General features: G+C 35.7%; 1 protein-coding gene across 17 annotated transcripts in view; it reads left to right on the forward strand.

The window, feature by feature from the left end:
• The first annotated feature begins 15097 nt into the window (after positions 1-15097).
• LOC120779425 (plasma membrane calcium-transporting ATPase 3) overlaps positions 15098-17993 on the forward strand; it is a 273340-nt gene continuing 270444 nt past the window's right edge. For 15 of the 17 annotated variants that reach the window (XM_040111640.1, XM_040111642.1, XM_040111641.1 and 12 more), the window contains exons 1-5: positions 15098-15267; positions 15335-15529; positions 15702-15988; positions 16068-16278; positions 17348-17386. In XM_040111640.1, coding sequence (XP_039967574.1) covers positions 15111-15267; positions 15335-15529; positions 15702-15988; positions 16068-16278; positions 17348-17386 — 889 coding nt within the window. In that variant the 5' untranslated portion in view covers positions 15098-15110. The remainder of the gene's footprint in view (positions 15268-15334; positions 15530-15701; positions 15989-16067; positions 16279-17347; positions 17387-17993) is intronic. The other 2 variants (XM_040111629.1, XM_040111643.1) reach the window with 1 other exon arrangement.

The raw sequence follows: 17993 nt of genomic DNA on the forward strand, positions 1-17993 counted from the left end.
GGTCTGAATCGATGTTAGGACCTCGGAGCTCACGCACATCTGAAATACTGGAGACGTGTCTTCAGTTTATCACAAAATGATCGATTTGGTTGGTTGTTTTTCGATCCGAAGACAGCCAGTTGGCTTGATGTATTTCCTTATGCTGGAATCTAGTACTGCAGATAACCATATTTCAAGCCCCGGCGAAGTCGATCAGTTTCGATCCGTTTGGGGATGTTTTATGAAATTTAAAATACATAATACATCGAGATGGTGTATGTCGATTTTCTTTGCACGGGTCTTTTCCAAGATTTGGCTCATGGTAAATATCTGGTCGGTTGTTGATTTTCCAGGTCTAAAAGCACACTGATAAGGTCCAATCAGTTTGTTGACGGTGGGCTTTAATCTTTCGCAAAATAAGCTGGATAGAACATTATATGCGATGTTGAGAAGGCTTATCCCACGGTATTTGGCGGAGATTGTGGGGGTCTCTTTTTTTATGGATTGGGCAGAGCACACTTAAATTCCAATCGTTGGGCATGCCTTCGTCCGACTATATTTTACAAAGAAGGTGATGCATGCTCCCTATTAGTTCTTCGCCGCCGTGTTTGAATAGCTCGGACCCGGTAGTCCGTCGGCCCCTACCGCTTTGTTGTTCTTGAGGCGGGCAATTGCTATTCGAACTTCTTCATGGTCGGGTAATGGAACGTCTGCTCCATCGTCATCGATTGGGGGAATCGGGTTCTCTTCTCCTGGTGTTGTGCGTTCACTGCCATTCAGAAGGCTGGAGAAGTGTTCCCTCCATAATTTAACTATGCTCTGGGCATCAGTGACTAGATCACCTTTTGGGGTTCTACAAGAGTATGCTCCGGTCTTGAAACCTTCTGTAAGCCGCCGCATTTTTTCGTAGAATTTTCGAGCAGTACTCCTGTCGGCCAGCTTATCAAGCTCTTCGTACTCACGCATTTCGGCCTCTTTCTTCTTCTGTCTGCAAATGCGTCTCGCTTCCCTCTTCAACTCTCGGTATCTATCCCATCCCGCGCGTGTAGTGGTCGATCGTAACGTTGCGAGGTAGGCAGCCTGTTTTCTCTCCGCTGCGACACGGCACTCCTCGTCGTACCAGCTGTTCTTTTGCACTTTCCGAAAACCAATGGTTTCGGTTGCAGCTGTACGTAAGGAATTTGAAATGCCGTCCCACATTTCCCTTATACCGAGTTGTTGACTAGTGCTCTCAGAGAGCAGGAGTGCAAGCCGTGTAGAAAATCGTTCGGCTGTCTGTTGTGATTGCAGCTTCTCGACGTCGAACCGTCCTTGTGTTTGTTGGCGTGCGTTTTTTGCTGCACAGAGGCGAGTGCGAATCTTAGCTGCAACAAGATAGTGGTCCGAGTCGATGTTAGGACCTCGGAGCGCACGCACATCTAAAACACTGGAGACGTGTCTTCCGGCTATCACAACATGATCGATCTGGTTGGTAGTTTTTCGATCCTGAGACAGCCAGGTAGCTTGATGAATCTTCTTATGCTGGAATCTAGTACTACAGATAACCATATTTCGGGCCCCGGCGAAGTCAATCAGCCTCAACCCATTTGGGGATGTTTCGTCGTGGAGGCTGAATTTACCGACCGTAGTGCCAAATATACCTTCTTTGCCCACCCTGGCGTTAAAGTCGCCAAGCACGATTTTGACATCGTGGCGGGGGCAGCTCTCATAAGCGCGCTCCAAGCGCTCATAGAAGGCATCTTTGGTCACATCGTCCTTCTCATCCGTCGGGGCGTGGGCGCAAATCAGCGATATGTTGAAGAACCTCGCTTTGATGCGGTTTGTGGCTAGACGTTCATTCACCGGAGTGAATGATAGTACTCGGCGACGGAGTCTCTCTCCCACCACGAATCCAACACCAAACTTGCGCTCCTTTATATGGCCACTGTAGTAAATGTCACAAGGACCTACTCGTCTCTGTCCTTGTCCGTCCATCGCATTTCTTGGACGGCGGTGATGTCAGCCTTTATTTTTGCGAGGACATCAACCAGCTGCAAACGGCGGCACCTTCCCAATTAAAGGGTCCGGACATTTCCAGGTGCATGCCCTCAAATCGTAGTCCTTATTCCGTTTGCCATGGTCGTCATCAAAAGGGGTCTCTCATCCGAGGCTGTGTTTTCTTTTTCATTGGTATTGTTTTTTACGTGGCGGGTCCCAAGCCCAGCGCACAACCCTATGTAGGGAATGTTTCGCCTTCTCACATTAGCTCACCTTCGAACGGATGTTCTTAGGCTACCCAGAGGATACTTGGTCAAAGACCGGAAGTAGTGAGCTGCTTGACCATGTAATAAAAGAATCGTTTCTGGCCACTCCCAAGTGAATGGCGATCAGAGAACTTTCCTCACTTGCGTGAACTTCTACACATGACTCCATCCTCCATGATGTTTTATCACTAGCTTGTATTTTTCAGCAGAGTAGCGACCAAAAGCACAGGTTAAGGACTGGCTTGCAATGAATCACATCAAGTGTTCCGAGTGGCTTGCCTTAACCCTTGAATTAAGCCTCATAGAGAATCTATGGGGAATTATTTAAAGAGCAATTGCGGCGAAAAAAAACTATTTACACGATGGCAAAATCTAAAACAGGAATAAAGCAAAATTACCCCGGACCAAACAATAAAATACTGAAGTAAATAAGACAAGTTTTTTAAACAAAGCATCGAATTCTTTTATCTGACACTTCTTTGTTGGAGTTGGCTTAATTGACTACAAAAATACATACCAATTAACAAGAAAAGCAGATTTTTGTTTTTACATTTAATATCAGCAAAAAAAACTATGAAAACAATAACTTTAAAGTCAATTCCTTTAATTTTGTGAAACTTTTTTTTTTGTTTTATGGCTTAGTTATGTGATCACAATTTTTTCACAAATTTGGGATTAAATATTAAAAAATATTGTTTTTAACTAAGATTTTCATTTCACTGCAAACCTACTTACCTTCCGTGTAGGGTTTTGAATTCGTCATAGTTGCTTAACTTTTGATGATGTATTAGGGCAATTCACAATCTGGTGCAAATGGTCTTGCATATTTGCAATTGCAAATGAGCGAGGCATATTCTTGCTTTTACACTAATAAAATGTACAGCGAATTTGCAATTGCTTATATGCAAGACCAGTTGCAACAGATTGTGAATTGCCCTATTATGTATAACTATGAAGTATATTGACGGCGACGATGATGCAGCCAGCATGTTACCGGTTTAATTTCATAGCAGTTTATGATACTTGATGTTATCCAAATATTGTACAAAACAGTAATCAGAATGTTCAAAAATAGCTGACACCGCTGGCGTTGTCCTGCGTGAAATTATGTGTTTTGAAATTAAAAGAAAGTTGAATTTATATTGTGTTGAAAATCATTTGTTTGTGGTTTTTCTACATTTTATCAATGTAATGCAGCTTGATAAACAACACTTTTTAGTTTCTGTTCCGGTGCGTAAATATACAGAAAAGACGGTTTTCCAAACCGTGAACACGCAACGTGAATCTGGCCGTTCGAACAACATAGCATTTCCAGATTTATGCCACACACCTCTAGCAACTATCCTTGTGTCCTGTTGATTGTCATCGCAAATGCAATTTTCCCTGAAAACTGAATATTTTTGAATTGAAATGGCAAATCGCTGGAACTCAAAGGAATTCGTAGAATCAAGCATTCTGCCCCCTTGTATTCGATCGCTGCATCACAATCAGTCGGGTTCCATTACACAGTTTCGGCGCATGAAGATTGCGAAATAATAATGACAAATCCAACTTTGAGACGCAAATGTTGCGGCGGCATACCAAGTCTCTCCAAAGAATTAAGAAATTGCACTGGATAATTCACGGCTTCGCCTTCGTTGTCAAGACGATCGATCGATTGGTACGAGCGCAAACCTCTTGGAATTTGACTTTGAATCTTAAGTCATTAAGGGGTTAGAGGTAGTCAGAGGCACGAAAAAATTAGAATTTTCAGAATTTTTTTTGCTATTAAATCGTGTTATTTTACAAAAGTAGTAATATGGCATTATTATAGAATATGTTGACTTGAAGTCACGAAAATTTAAAAAAAAAAATTTAATTTCCAAAGTTATAGTTGTTTGTTTTGACCCTGTTCCAAACAAAGGTACTTACGGTGACAACCATAAGTCCTTGAAGATTCATCTAAAATCAATCGGACAAAAAAAAATTAGTTTTATAAATAGATAAACTCGGGCCCGATCGAAGGATTTTCTTTTTTTTCAAAAATTAACAAAATGGCGGCCTCAGGAAATTTTTTTCTAAATTTTTGCGAAAAAATCAACTGTTAATTGTTCTTAAAAATCAAAATTTTCAAAAAATTTAAAATCCTTCTATCAGGTCCGAGATTATTATGTATTCTAAAAGCTGTAAAATTTCAATAAAATCTACTAAGCAGTTTTCGAGTTACAGTTGTCACCGATTCATAGTTTTGAGAAAAACGCGTTTGAAGACTTAGCGAAAATGCAAAAAAAAATTGATTCTTTGAAAATTCTAACTACCCCTAACCCCTTAACATCGGTATTTTTTGCAGCTAAATTTGTACGTGCACTCAAGCAATCGTAGTTCTGATAATTTGGCTTATGTTCGAATAAATATTCGTGACAAACTCGAATGCGATGTGATATGTCAAAATGACCATCACAAAAAGTGTGCGAACTTCAGTGGCATTCGAAGTAGCTATCGTATCGTCCATCATTTATTTCCAGTAATTATCATGTTCCAGCAATTGTAATTGCTGGCTGCTTATCAAAAAGTTGCACACACCGTATCATTTACAATACACAATGACTCAAATGAAGTTGAACCGCGTACATTAATCAAAAGTAAATATCTTACAAAACGCTTGCTGATCTCATCTCGTTCAAGGCCAATAACCGCAATGTTGTTTTCTTTGGTGACGTACATACTTGCAAACGTATTTGATCGATTTCACCAAACTGCAATACTCAACATTGATATGAGTTTTCATTCTATTCTCCGGTCTCTTTTTGGCATCGTAACAAATTTCAATCTGTAATTGATCACTTTGTATGAAACACACATAAAGTTTTCACTGAATAATTTTCAATACTTTACCTTTTGAATAGCCGAAATAAAGAAACCAAACGGCCGAAATTGAACGATTCAATATAAATTAATTGGATAGCAAAACAAAAAATTTGAAAAAAAAAAATTTATGGAAAAGTCACTTTTTGGAAATTTACGCTCGTAAGTCGGTTAAAAATTCACATTTTCCGAATTTTGTTTTTTTTTTTTGTTTTTGCAAACCATCCTCATTGGATTCTCTTTAAAGTGGTTCAGGCCAGTTTTCATTTCAATGAACGGTTTAGTCAGCTATAGCTGTTTTTGCTAGGTATTTGTCACTTCTGTGTTTACCATTGATATTTCAAGATCTCTATGTATATTCTCGTTGCATCTGTTAGGTCTCGTAGCATTGGGTACTAGTTACGCAGGCAACTTTATTATGTATAATGGATTTATAGTTTAAGCATCGTTTTGAGTTTTTACGCTTTAAGTGGGAGGTGCTGTATTTTTGCAGAAATGTGGCTCTTCCAGGTCATACCACTATGTTGAGATTAGTACGTTTTCACTCGTTAGAATGTAGGCGGTAAATAAGACAAGTTTGTCCGGAAAGTAATTGGACTGATTTTCTTCCGCCTAGACTGTACTTCGAGCGTGCGCGCACCGACTGGATTCGATAGCGGGCGTTCCTAGCTAACGAACGAGCGGCTGGTCAGTTGTCTCCGAGCACCTGGCGAGTCAGGACAAACATTATGCGCGACGTGTTTCTGTGAGTGGTGCAAGCCGAAAATGCAGGGTTCGTTAGAGCAGAGGTACGCGATTAAATTCTGTGTGAAACTCGTTAAATCTGCCACAGAGACGTTTGATTTGATCAAGCAGGCTTACCCAGTTGATGCTTTAGAGAGACAAAGAGGCAATCTTCCGAGTGGCACACGCCGGCGTTTCCTTGCCCAAAAAAGAGAAGAATAAGCAAATCCAAAGTGAAAACAATGGTTTTTTGTCATCAAAGTCATCGTCCACCATGAATTGGTTCCTCCTGGACAAACTGTCAACGCCAAGTTTTACGTGGAAGTCCTCAAGAGACTCAAACAAAGGGTCAATCACTACAACCGCCTTTCTTGTGACAATCTAACCAAGGCCGACATTGCAACGCTTTCGCTGCCGCCCTACATCCCAGATGTGGCCCTCTGTCTTTTTTTGTTTCCATCCTTTTGGTCGATGAGGGAATTCAAGCAGCATGCACCTCGGCTCTCAAGGCTATTCCGGAGAATGCCTTCAGTGACGTCCAGTGTTTATCGATGATATGGTTAAGGGGGGAGCCTGCTTTAGAAGCTTCAAAAAATCGGTTATTTTTTTTTTGCTTAAATCTCTTTAAAAATATTCTAAGAATATGTCCCCAAAGTTTTAGATGGAAATTCGAAATATTTTCGGAGCAAGAAGGGAAATAGTGACCGTGCGTCTAGCAGATATATGAGCGATTGGACAGAAAGCGAAAACTTTTACGTGCGATTTCTCGGTTTTTCATTTTTACGATTTTTCTTAATTGGCGGGCAGGAATCGAAACGAATCAAAATGTGTTGGATTTGGAATTAAATTCTCTTCTAGGTGAACCTAAAATACCTTATGAAGGTTAACATCAATCCGGTTTTTAAACGATTTAAAGTAATTTTTTAAATGCATTTTTTTTTTAATCTGCGAAAAATTGTTGAATTTTTCACTTTTTGTTGAACTTTCTTGGTTCACGTAGGAATTACACTATTGAAAATTAAAAATTTCTTTTGTTTTTTTGTTTCGGATGAAAATTGCGAGCTGCATCTTGCCCGCCACACAGAAATTGCACACTCGAGGCGCCTCCGTAAATTTCTTCAAACATGAAGAATATCTAATGTATAATAATAAAAAAATGATAGAAGACTCTTCAAATATATAAGAATAAATCCAAAAAGTTTCATTTCAATCAGACATTTCTTTCCTTTCCAAAAAAATCCTTGAAAATATAGTTTTTTTGAAGCCTCTGAAGCAGGCTCCCCCCTTAATTCAATCGGAAGTCGTAAATCTCTATAAAACGAATTTGGTGAAAACCGTTCAAAATCAGCTGTTGTTCCAGAAACTGTTGATGCTCTGCGCAAACTAATATTGCAAGTTCGTTATGTGACCCATCGTGAGATTGATTGCCTGTTTTTTAAACTTGCCCTGTCGCAAGCATACCACTAGAACAACGCAGAATACTAAATTCTGACTGATATACAACTATTTGCTTCACCACGACAATGCAAACTCCCACATATCGAATGAAACAACTGCATTTTTGAGTATTCAAAACAATTATTGTCTCATGTTTAGTCGCAAATTCAGGGCGTTTCCAACAGTTTGATGAGTTGTTTCTTTTAATGGTTTCACTAAGTTTTAAAAGCTCAAGATGCAGCACGCTTTTTTGCTTTCACCAAATACAGAGCATTGCCTTCGCGTCAAGTAAACTCTGCTTTGCCGTTGATTTGGCTAACTGGTAATGTTTCATATATGACTTTTTGGGCTGCCGTAATAGCACCAATCCAATGCAAAAACGATTTTTTTTGTAGAGTTCAAACAGTAATTCTGACACGCAAAGTCAATCAGATTCTGTGTCATTGAAGAAAGTACACTTACACTTAAAACTTACATAAAATAATTCAGGTAAGCTAATGAAAGCGTTATAAAAAGAAGCACGGGGGTAGTGGATTTGCTAAAATATCTTTCATATTGACCGATATATTCGATATGACACCAACATAAATTAATATTAGAGAACGTCGATGGACGAAATCATTATATTAAGGGTATGGGCCCAGCCAAAGGTCAAACCTATTTTGTTCATACTCAGTGCTAAATCATGTTAGTTTCTATAGTATGTCTACTACATTTCATTAAATTATTGAATCTTATTAAACGGTGTTAAGTCTATGGACAGTCATTAAATTGGATATAATGAGGCTTGAAGAAGGTCAGGGCTGCTTGCACTTACCTTTGTCATTAAACTTAACTGAGATCGAGAACATATTTCCACGTAATTTTATTAAGATGACACATAATTAATTTATCGATATATTTAGTATAATGTTATGATAAGTAATGAAAATCATTATTCTTATTATATCAGTAAAGAGATGAAGTAATTAATCGTATATCTATTTCTCCAAAGATATGTATATCCTAGATTATACTGTACATTAACATAATTTGGTTAAGATATCTGGCATATCTACATATATATACTGTATAAAGCCAACGTACAGATATGTTTGAAATTATTGATAGGTACATACATATATGGGGCTAGACAAAATTTATATAAAAAGTGGTGAAGGAAATTGGTCACCTAAAAGTGGGCACGTAACAAAGCACAGGAATATTTGTCCGCTATTATGCACTCATCTCAAATTATGATTCATAGTATGTGTATGTAAACAAAACCCACTGCCACCCTGCAAGTAGCTGTGTGATGTTATTTCGTGTTTTTGAAGTAAAAAAATATTAAAATGATTCTTCCATGAATATTGAACACATGCTTATGTTTTGAAATATATTTTTTATTAATGAATTGTTGTGGCTTTTAACATAAAACGGTAGAAAGTGGCCTATGCCCGTCCCGAGGTTCCAACCTACCTCATTACCAATTTCCAGCTAAATCGGTTCAGCCGTCCTTGAGTTATAAATATATACACAAATTGCGAAATCAAGGGTGATTTTGCGAAAAATGCCGCCGTTAGAACCTTCTACAGGACTAAAGGAATACCCCTGCAAATTTTCAACTCTTTCCGTGCTGTGGCGTTATGCGCGGAAAATTGCGTTTCATTTTTATGTATAAGATACAAACGCTCAAATGATTCGGCCTTTGATCAAGAACAGCACGCACAGTTTCAATTGGTATTAACGACGCTGCTCGCACTAAAGGTTTTTTGAGAATCCAAATTTTAATATGGTTTTCGACAGTCCATGATCTCAAATTTTGCTCACAAACTATCCCGATGTATTCAAATCTGGACTTACATACGGTCAATCATCTGCAGCTTTGAAACTAGGAATATTACTCTCAAGCCATTTCTAGGTTGTTTTTACATTGCTGGGGCAGAATCTTGCTGGAAGATACAATGTTATACATCGAAGAGAGTATTACTTAACTACTTTACCACGCAATCGAAATTCTGCAGGTACAATTATGCCTCAGTTTTAACCCCCGTTTTCACAGAAGTAACATCTTTAGAGGAGACTCCCCACCAAATCATTACACCACCAGGATGGAGACCACGTTGAACGCTTGGAATAACATTTTTTGCGTCTTTGGAAGTCTTTGTGTACATTTTGTCCTATAAATGTGTTATGTAGATGTGGAAATCATCTCGAATAAGTCTTGACATTTGTGTTGTCGATATATCCATTTAGCCTGACATAATTTTCTGTAAGGGGAATTCTGCGAATGCGACCGCGAACAGTTTTTATGAGTGACTGACGACCCTTTCCCTTTTTTCATCAACAGTAGACGTTTAAAAAGAAATCTATCAATTGCGCAGTAAACAAACATTTTAGAAATATTAAGTTTTTTAAGAATCTCATAAATTTCCTAATTCATATCAAAACAGTTTACCATACACTAATGATTATTTATATAAATCGAAATCGAGTACGATTTTCGAATAAGTTCAAGATATTTTAAATAGGATTAATGTCTGGGTAATTGCGGGGCATATGAAGTCATTTTCAACTGTATAAGGCAAACCCTTCACGTACAAATTTTCTGTAGGAAATTTAATTTGCTCTTATTAAGAGCCAATTTAAGCACTCTTCCACAGAAATTATTTGCAAAAATGTTCAGATACATGTCTCTCCGTCCATCCGTTCGTGGGCGTGAACTCGCCCTCTAATAAGTTTAATGTACATATCTCTGAAACCACTTACGGTACAACAGCTAAATTCGCCTATCGCAAATATTATGAGAACTCCTACCGACGATGTAAAAATGGATGAAATTGGGGTAACCCCGTCCACTCCCCATATAACTGTACTGTTAAAAACTACGCCAGAGACATTAAACTTTATCACCGAGATGATATGAGACGGCTTTATGGGAGCCGTTGTGAAAATTGGACAATGGGTATGTCACCGCCCACTTTTAGGTGAAAACACATATCTCGATATCCGACCGGTTTCAAACAAATACGGTATGTGAAAATATGTGAAATCGAACTACAACCACGTCTACTGCCCATTTAACACAATTTTAAAATCCATTTATTTTCTTTCACTTTCTTGTAATCAAGAAGCAATTAATGAAACTGGCTGAAACGAAATTTTATCCACATCGGCTTCAAGAGTCCTTCAAAGTCATGGGGAATCTTTAAGATCAAAATAACCGAAACGAAATTTTGCAAACCAATTTTGGCATTGGCGTTTGGTCAACACATTTTATCGTACACATCACACAACATTCGCCCTGCTTGAATTGCATTTTTATCCCCTTGATAGTTGAACAGAAAATATGCCGAAAATGCTGTTTTCGATTGCCCATTTTCGATAGGGCAGCAAACAAGAACTATTCCAAAATATTTAAGAAAATTATTTACAAACAATTCTTACTATATCAGCTGTTCAAAAACATAATGGTAAAGCGGCGAAGTGTGAAGTTGGCTCCAAAAAATCAATAAGGTCAGCCGTTGTCAGCAAACGAAATTACTTAGTGTTGGTTGGTTCACATGTAGATATAAATATGTTATCACTTAACTCAGATCGTTTGAAGCACTTTGAGAAAAGCATTAACCAGAAGAAAGTGGAGTAATGTGAAAACTTTAAAAACTAACAAAGCCAATACAAGTGATCAAATATAAATCGTATACCTACTGACAAAAATAACTAAGTGAATCATTCATACTCGAAATTTCAAAATTTACACACATCTTCGATTAAACAATTATATGATTAAACAATTTTGTGAAAAATTCTTAAATATGTAAAAATACTGTGTATATTTTTACAGATTGTCTATATATAAACTCTTGTTCTCTAATGATAAACACAGTGCGTATGAGTATTTTGTTTTACTTTTCGTTTGGTTTTTTTTAGATACGATTTCTTACGCTTGCTTGTGCCATGTACCGTGAATATTAATATCTGTAAATCGAAAAGTAAAACAAAATACTCATACGCATTGTGTTTATCATTAGAAAACCAGACGGTTTATTTTAGCTGCGTCCATTCAAAGATTTCAATTTATATAGTATCAAATCATGTTGCCGTGCTAGACATATACAATTAGATATACTATATGTATATTTTTTTATACGTACTTTCTTTATTTGTTGCTTTTAATATATATGTAAGTATACTAGAGGACCCGTCCACGCTTTACTGCGGCTGAGACTTGGATAATACTACTACTACTATCTTTAAGATTTCTGTTAGTTAGATTATAACTGCATATTAGTTAATGAGATATAGCATTTTTGTGAAGCAGCTTCAGTTAGTTTACAAAAAAGTGGATCAAATGCTTTTTCGTGTGTTAATAAAGCATTGCTTTTTGGGGGCGAAATACTGTTGAATTTGGGCTTTGCACCAGGTAAATAAACGATTTAAAAGAGGTTTGCTAAGTTGGAAAGAAGCGAAATGAGCACCGAGGACAATGCGCCCCAAAGATGCGAAAGGTATATGCATTGTGGGTCCTCGCAAGTTCATAATCTAACAAAAACAGCGAATTGCGGATTCTAAGAAGTGTTTGAGTGCTCTTTAATCGTAATAAAACTGAATTTTTGTGTCGGTGTGTGACAATGGAAACATGGCATAATGAACCGGTTCTCAAGCGTGGAAAGACGAAAAGGTCAGCTGCCTGCTCTCGAATATTCCAGAGCGCCCGAGAACCCTTTGCTAATTATCGAATAACTCGAAAAGTATTTGTCGGGCTTACTTCAAATAATGAGAGAGAATTTCTAAGCTACATATTAATCGTATACTTTGAGCAAATAAAAAAACAGAATTTTTAAAAATTCCGACTATTTCTAATCCCTGAATTAATCCATTTCGTTTTTCTCTTCTATTAAGGGGTCCCGGTGGTTTAGAATTTTCAAAAAACCGATTTTTTTTTGTTTGATAGTTCGAAAGTATAATCCTTTAAGAATATACTGTAAAATTTTTGGAAGGATATTCACATTATTTTAGCTTCTACAGCCATTTTAGTAGGTAGCTCGTGGTCGAGGGGCTCAATGAATAGATGCTTTGTACGTCATTTATCTCAAAACCACTTTTTTCAGCGTGCCGTTGATGAAAAAAAAAAACTATCCGTACGAATCCCTTGAAATTTTAATATGGTGTTTATAAGATCAATATCTATTGCTGGAACTACGATCAAATTTTAATTTTAAAAACTTCGATTTTTTTTCGATCTAAAACTGTTCCAAAAAAAGCTGTTTTCAGAATCTGAACTTCAAAAGCGCGAAATTTTTTTAATTAAAAAATTTTTTTTTGGTTGTAGTTCCAGCGATAGCTGCACTTCTACTGATTAGTAATTTATTTGGTTTTTATGTTTCAGATGTTCTGAAGAGTTAAAATCAACAACGGCACCGGGAGTCATATTTTAAGATAGCTTTTTTTGGAAACCATTTTTAATATTGTTAAAATTTTTATTTATTTAACAAAAAAATATTTTTATACTTTTCATAAGTGTACAAATAAACTATAAAAATGTTAAATCGATTGCTCTTTTTTTAAACCTTAAAAAAATGTCCAGAAAACACCCTTAAGGGGGTATTCTACTCTAGAAGCATGAATTTCAGGTAATTTTTAAAGTGTCGTAAAAAAGGCAATTAATATTTTTACTATTCGTTTTTTATGGTGTTTTTATTGATATCTTAAGTATACAGAAAAAAAATTTTGCAAAAAAATATTAAAAAATAAAATAATTAGAGAGTCTCTCCCCCAGGTGTAAAAAAATGGTGCATTCTGGTGACATTGACCCTGGCTCTTCTGGGGGTCTGAAAAAAAAATCACAAGAAATTCTTAATCAGTAAGGATGCTGTAATAGTTCCTATTTCAGAGAACACGATTTTTTTTTTTTTTTAAATGGCGACTGCCTGAAAATAAAAATAATTTTTTACGCTTTTTTTTTTGAAATTCCTGAATTTTTTTTAAAATATTAAAAACAAAAATTTTGACACGATGCTGGTAGGAACGATAAAGGATTATATAAAAAAGGTTCACACAAAATTTCAAGTAAATCGGCTGTATTGAACTTGAGATAATGCCAGTACCGTGTGGAAAAAAGTAGTTTCGAGAAAAACGCGTTTAAAAAATTCGCTACGGCCGAACCGGGCTAGGTATTGCGTCATTAAAGTAACTGTAGCTCTTAAAATAATTTTAAAATAATTTTTAAAAATCCTTAGGAGGATATATTCTTAAGGGTTTAAAACTATATGAAAAAAAAATTGAATTTTTCAAAATTCTAGAGTAGAATACCACCTTAATTTGAGCGTTCTAGACCACCGGGACCCTTTAATTTAACTAGAGGACCTGTACACGCTTTACTGTGGTTAGAAGGTACGACTAATTCCATCTACATATATGATTTATAGTCAACTATCATTTCACACTGGAGTCCAATCGACAGCCAGCCTAGTGAACTGCATATTAGGAACCAGTCCTCAAGCATGGAAAGACGAAAAAGTCGGTTGACAAGGTTATGGTATTAGTCTTTTGGGATGCAAGTGGTATAATATTCAGCGACTGATTACTGAGCCAGTTATGATCCATTGCATTGCGTGTTTGGTTGCAGTTCTATTCTACCATTCCCAATATTTGGCAATTATATTATTCTTGAGGAAGGATCAGTTTGGAATTGAACGCATATATATCATCGTTTCTGTTTAATTCTGCTATGTTTCTCTGTATATCTCAAATTATAATGGAGATTTTTATCAACACTGCAGTTTTGCCGCTATGTTTTTATGTCAGATGTCGCGTCTGGTTTGTTATGAATGCATTTGTGTCCTTCGCCTTAGCACAGTAGCCGCAATGCCTTGACGACGAAAATGTCAACGCCATTTTTTGTTGTGATATTAAAAATATCTGACGGTTTCGTCCTAAAAACTGCCTTGTTCAGGAGCAGCAATTAGTATAACCCATATACATACATACGAAATTTAGTGGCATTAGCTCTGTGTTATTTTTTTTTTTTTACTTATTTCTTTCTTTTTTTTGAAGTAATAAAATTTTCAAATGATTCTTACATGAATTTTGAACACACACTTATGATTTGAAATATAATTTTGGTATTTAGGAATTGTATTGACTTTTAACATAATGAAATAAAATGTATCCTATGTCTGTCCCCTGGTTCTAAGCTACCTTCACACCAATTTTCAGCCAAATCGGTGAACAATCTGTTCTTGAGTTATAAATAGTGTAACTAACACGGCTTATAGAAAATACATATACATATATACATTTATGGAAAGTGAGGTAACATTGCAAATTTTGGTTGGTTGATATTGTCAAACATAATAATTGAAAATATGTGTACTTCAAATTTATGTGAGACGTTGCAGACGTTGTCAAAAAGTTTTGAGGAAAGCTGCCGCTATGGTTAAAAATCTGTGTCGGTTACGGTTACGTGGGCAGATGATATTTTCTAGTGAATAGTGTACTTGTAACTGGCATTAAAGATATGAGAAAGTTGTAGCTATACAAAATGTTATTAATTTGAGGAACCATATTCAGGAGTGTTGTGGAATCCAAGACAGAATTGCAAACCAATTCTGATTTTCAATGGTGTCACAGAATCTGTTTGGATTTTCGTCTTTTCGAACATACGCAAAACCAATATTCGAATCAGCTGTTTACTAATGTAACAAATGAATAAAGACACATTTTTGGGTGTTAAATTAGGTTTATTGGAAATCTACTATCTTTTTTTTCGGATTTTTTTTCCAAAAACTCAATAATTATGACATTTCGGGTTTTATACTTTTATTTCTTTTTATTCTTTTATTATATTTTTTTCTTTCGAAAACTAACAAACACGTTTTATTTTTTCTTAGATTTTTTTGACAAATGGCCACAATAGATGGACGACCGACGCAATATGGGATATCTCTTAAACAGTTACGGGAGCTTATGGAGCATCGTGGCAGGGAAGGCGTAGTAAAACTTAGCGAAGTTGGCGGTATCAATAAATTGTGTGACAAATTGTATACATCCACAAACGATGGTGAGTCTACCTTAATCCTTTTTACTTTGTATCATTGCGTAACATCATGCATATAATTTTTATTAAGGCTTGAGAGGATCAAGGTCTGATATTGACCATAGGCGCGAAACGTTTGGTTCAAATGTTATCCCACCGAAACCACCAAAAACTTTTTTAACATTAGTTTGGGAAGCGCTACAGGATGTGACACTTATTATTTTAGAAGTAGCTGCTTTAGTTTCACTTGGATTATCCTTTTACAAACCCGCCGATGAGGATGCACGTGAGTCTTTAGAATATACATATAATATTTACATTTTTATTTATTTTGCTTGAGAAGATTTTTACACTTTAATTTATATTATTGTTTGTTAAATTCACGAGCAAACAATTATATGTGCTTTATATTAGGATTACAAGCATTGGCCGAATTTGTAATTGTTTTCATGTTTTAGCCGTACTACAAGAAGAGGAGGATCATCACGGTTGGATTGAAGGTCTAGCAATATTGATATCGGTCATTGTTGTAGTATTTGTGACAGCGTTCAATGATTATTCGAAAGAGCGCCAATTTCGGGGACTGCAAAATCGTATTGAGGGTGAGCATAAATTTTCGGTTATCCGCGGAGGAGAGGTGTGCCAAATATCTGTTGGTGATATCGTTGTCGGCGATATTGCGCAGATAAAGTACGGCGACTTGTTGCCAGCCGACGGTATACTTATACAAAGTAACGATTTAAAGGTAAGATTTTGATTAAATTGCTATTCATATTTTTAACACATATGTATATATCAATATTTTGTCTCGCTAAATATTTTAGGTCGATGAATCTTCTTTAACGGGTGAATCAGATCACGTTAAGAAAGGTGTAGACGTAGATCCCATGGTTCTTTCGGGTACACACGTTATGGAAGGTAGCGGGAAAATGGTGGTGACTGCTGTGGGTGTAAATTCTCAAGCAGGTATAATATTTACGCTATTGGGTGCTGCTGTTGATGAACAAGAAGCTGAGCTGAAGAAGCGGAAAAAAGGTCAGTGTTTTTGAAAAAATTAAAAATTATATTCTATACTGCATAAAAATTCCGATTATATATGTAGTGTTCTTCCTGTCCCACTGACTTTGTAATTGAACTATATATTTTACATTTTTATATCCACTTTGCAGAAGACATGTATTTGTATTTTGAGGTGATTATTACAAATTTCATGTGCCTTTCGAAAATCAAAACACTTCTGTAGTTAAATTGAAGTTATAATATATGTTTATACAAATTACAGGTTTCATGATACTCTTAATCTGATCTCTTCAGATCTGTAACATTTTAAAATCTAAAATTAGTAAAGCTTTCAAAATACGTGATATGCATATACAGTATGTATGAGAATATGTGAGGATTTTTGCAGTTATTTATAAAGCACACAATTATTATATTGTGCGTTGATCAATTTATTTTTCGTGTCGGCATATAAAGTATTGAATATGTATTATGCATTTACCCGAAGTATTGGGCGTTTTTACAACAACTAACAGAAACAAGTAATCTGGTAATATATATAGAAATGGCTTTTTACTAAAATTTCCCAAATTGTTACTTAATATATTTTACGAGTATCGTTTTTTTTAATAGATGAATGTGTTGATAATATGACAATTTATATTGCGATATTTGTATGACGAAGCAAAGTGATAATGATTTCCAAGTGTATGTTTACTCAAACATTATGAATTTTTGATGAGATAATCCCTTCACTTCTCTTTTCATTACTTTAATGTTTTTTTTTTGTATTTTTTTACATTTACTGCTCATACTTGTTGCATGGTGTGATTTGAATGATTGCTCATTGATCTACTCATCTGCCACTACAATGAACCGATAAATAATAAAATAATGACAATTCTTAAACTCGAAATAATGTCAATAAATTGGGATGAATTAAAATATTTATGTGTACCATAAACTGGACAAACAATGCGCCATACAATGTGAAAATACTTAACTAAACTGTTTTTACAATTACATTGAACATGAAATTGGATGAAATTGCAAATTACCAAACTTGCTTAAAAATCGGATCGCCGTTTAATGTTCAATTAAGCAGAAGCTAAAAAGGCGAAAAAGCAAAACAAGAGCTTAACAGGTGAACTATGATGACAATTATCCACATACTACTAAAACAACAATTAATTTTTCTGTTATAAAACTCATGAACCTGTAACATGAAATATAACTATATTCAGGGTTATTTTATAGCAATAGCACTTATTGTTTAAACTTCTTATGTAAACAAGTCTACATTTGTGTATACATACTTGGTTCAATTTGTACTAACCAATATCATTACATATAACTTGTACAAAATCTATGCACCTGCTTCTTCTATCATTGACGAACGCGAATTTGGTTACTTGAAAAGAAATAAAACATTGATGTTGTAAGGCTCAAAACAATTTTTCATAGGAATTTGCCGCAATTTAGAACTGAAAACGTAATTCTTTTAAAAATTTGATTGGGCTCAAATGTTTTCTGTTAATAAGGTGGTACAATTTTTAATTGCTGCTTCAACTAATATGACTGTTGTAATATACTGTATACAAACGAGCATTTTTGCTGTTTTCAGCATGTAATAATATACCTTTGAATTAACTGAGTACCTCTGCGTTCGCCATTGGTTTGAATACTTACCAGTTGTTTTTTATTAATTTTGTTATTGCACATTTAATATTTGTTGCACTTATGTTGTGTTC

This window comes from Bactrocera tryoni, unplaced genomic scaffold, assembly GCF_016617805.1.
Source record: "Bactrocera tryoni isolate S06 unplaced genomic scaffold, CSIRO_BtryS06_freeze2 scaffold_11, whole genome shotgun sequence".
Taxonomy (NCBI): Eukaryota; Metazoa; Arthropoda; class Insecta; order Diptera; family Tephritidae; genus Bactrocera; species Bactrocera tryoni.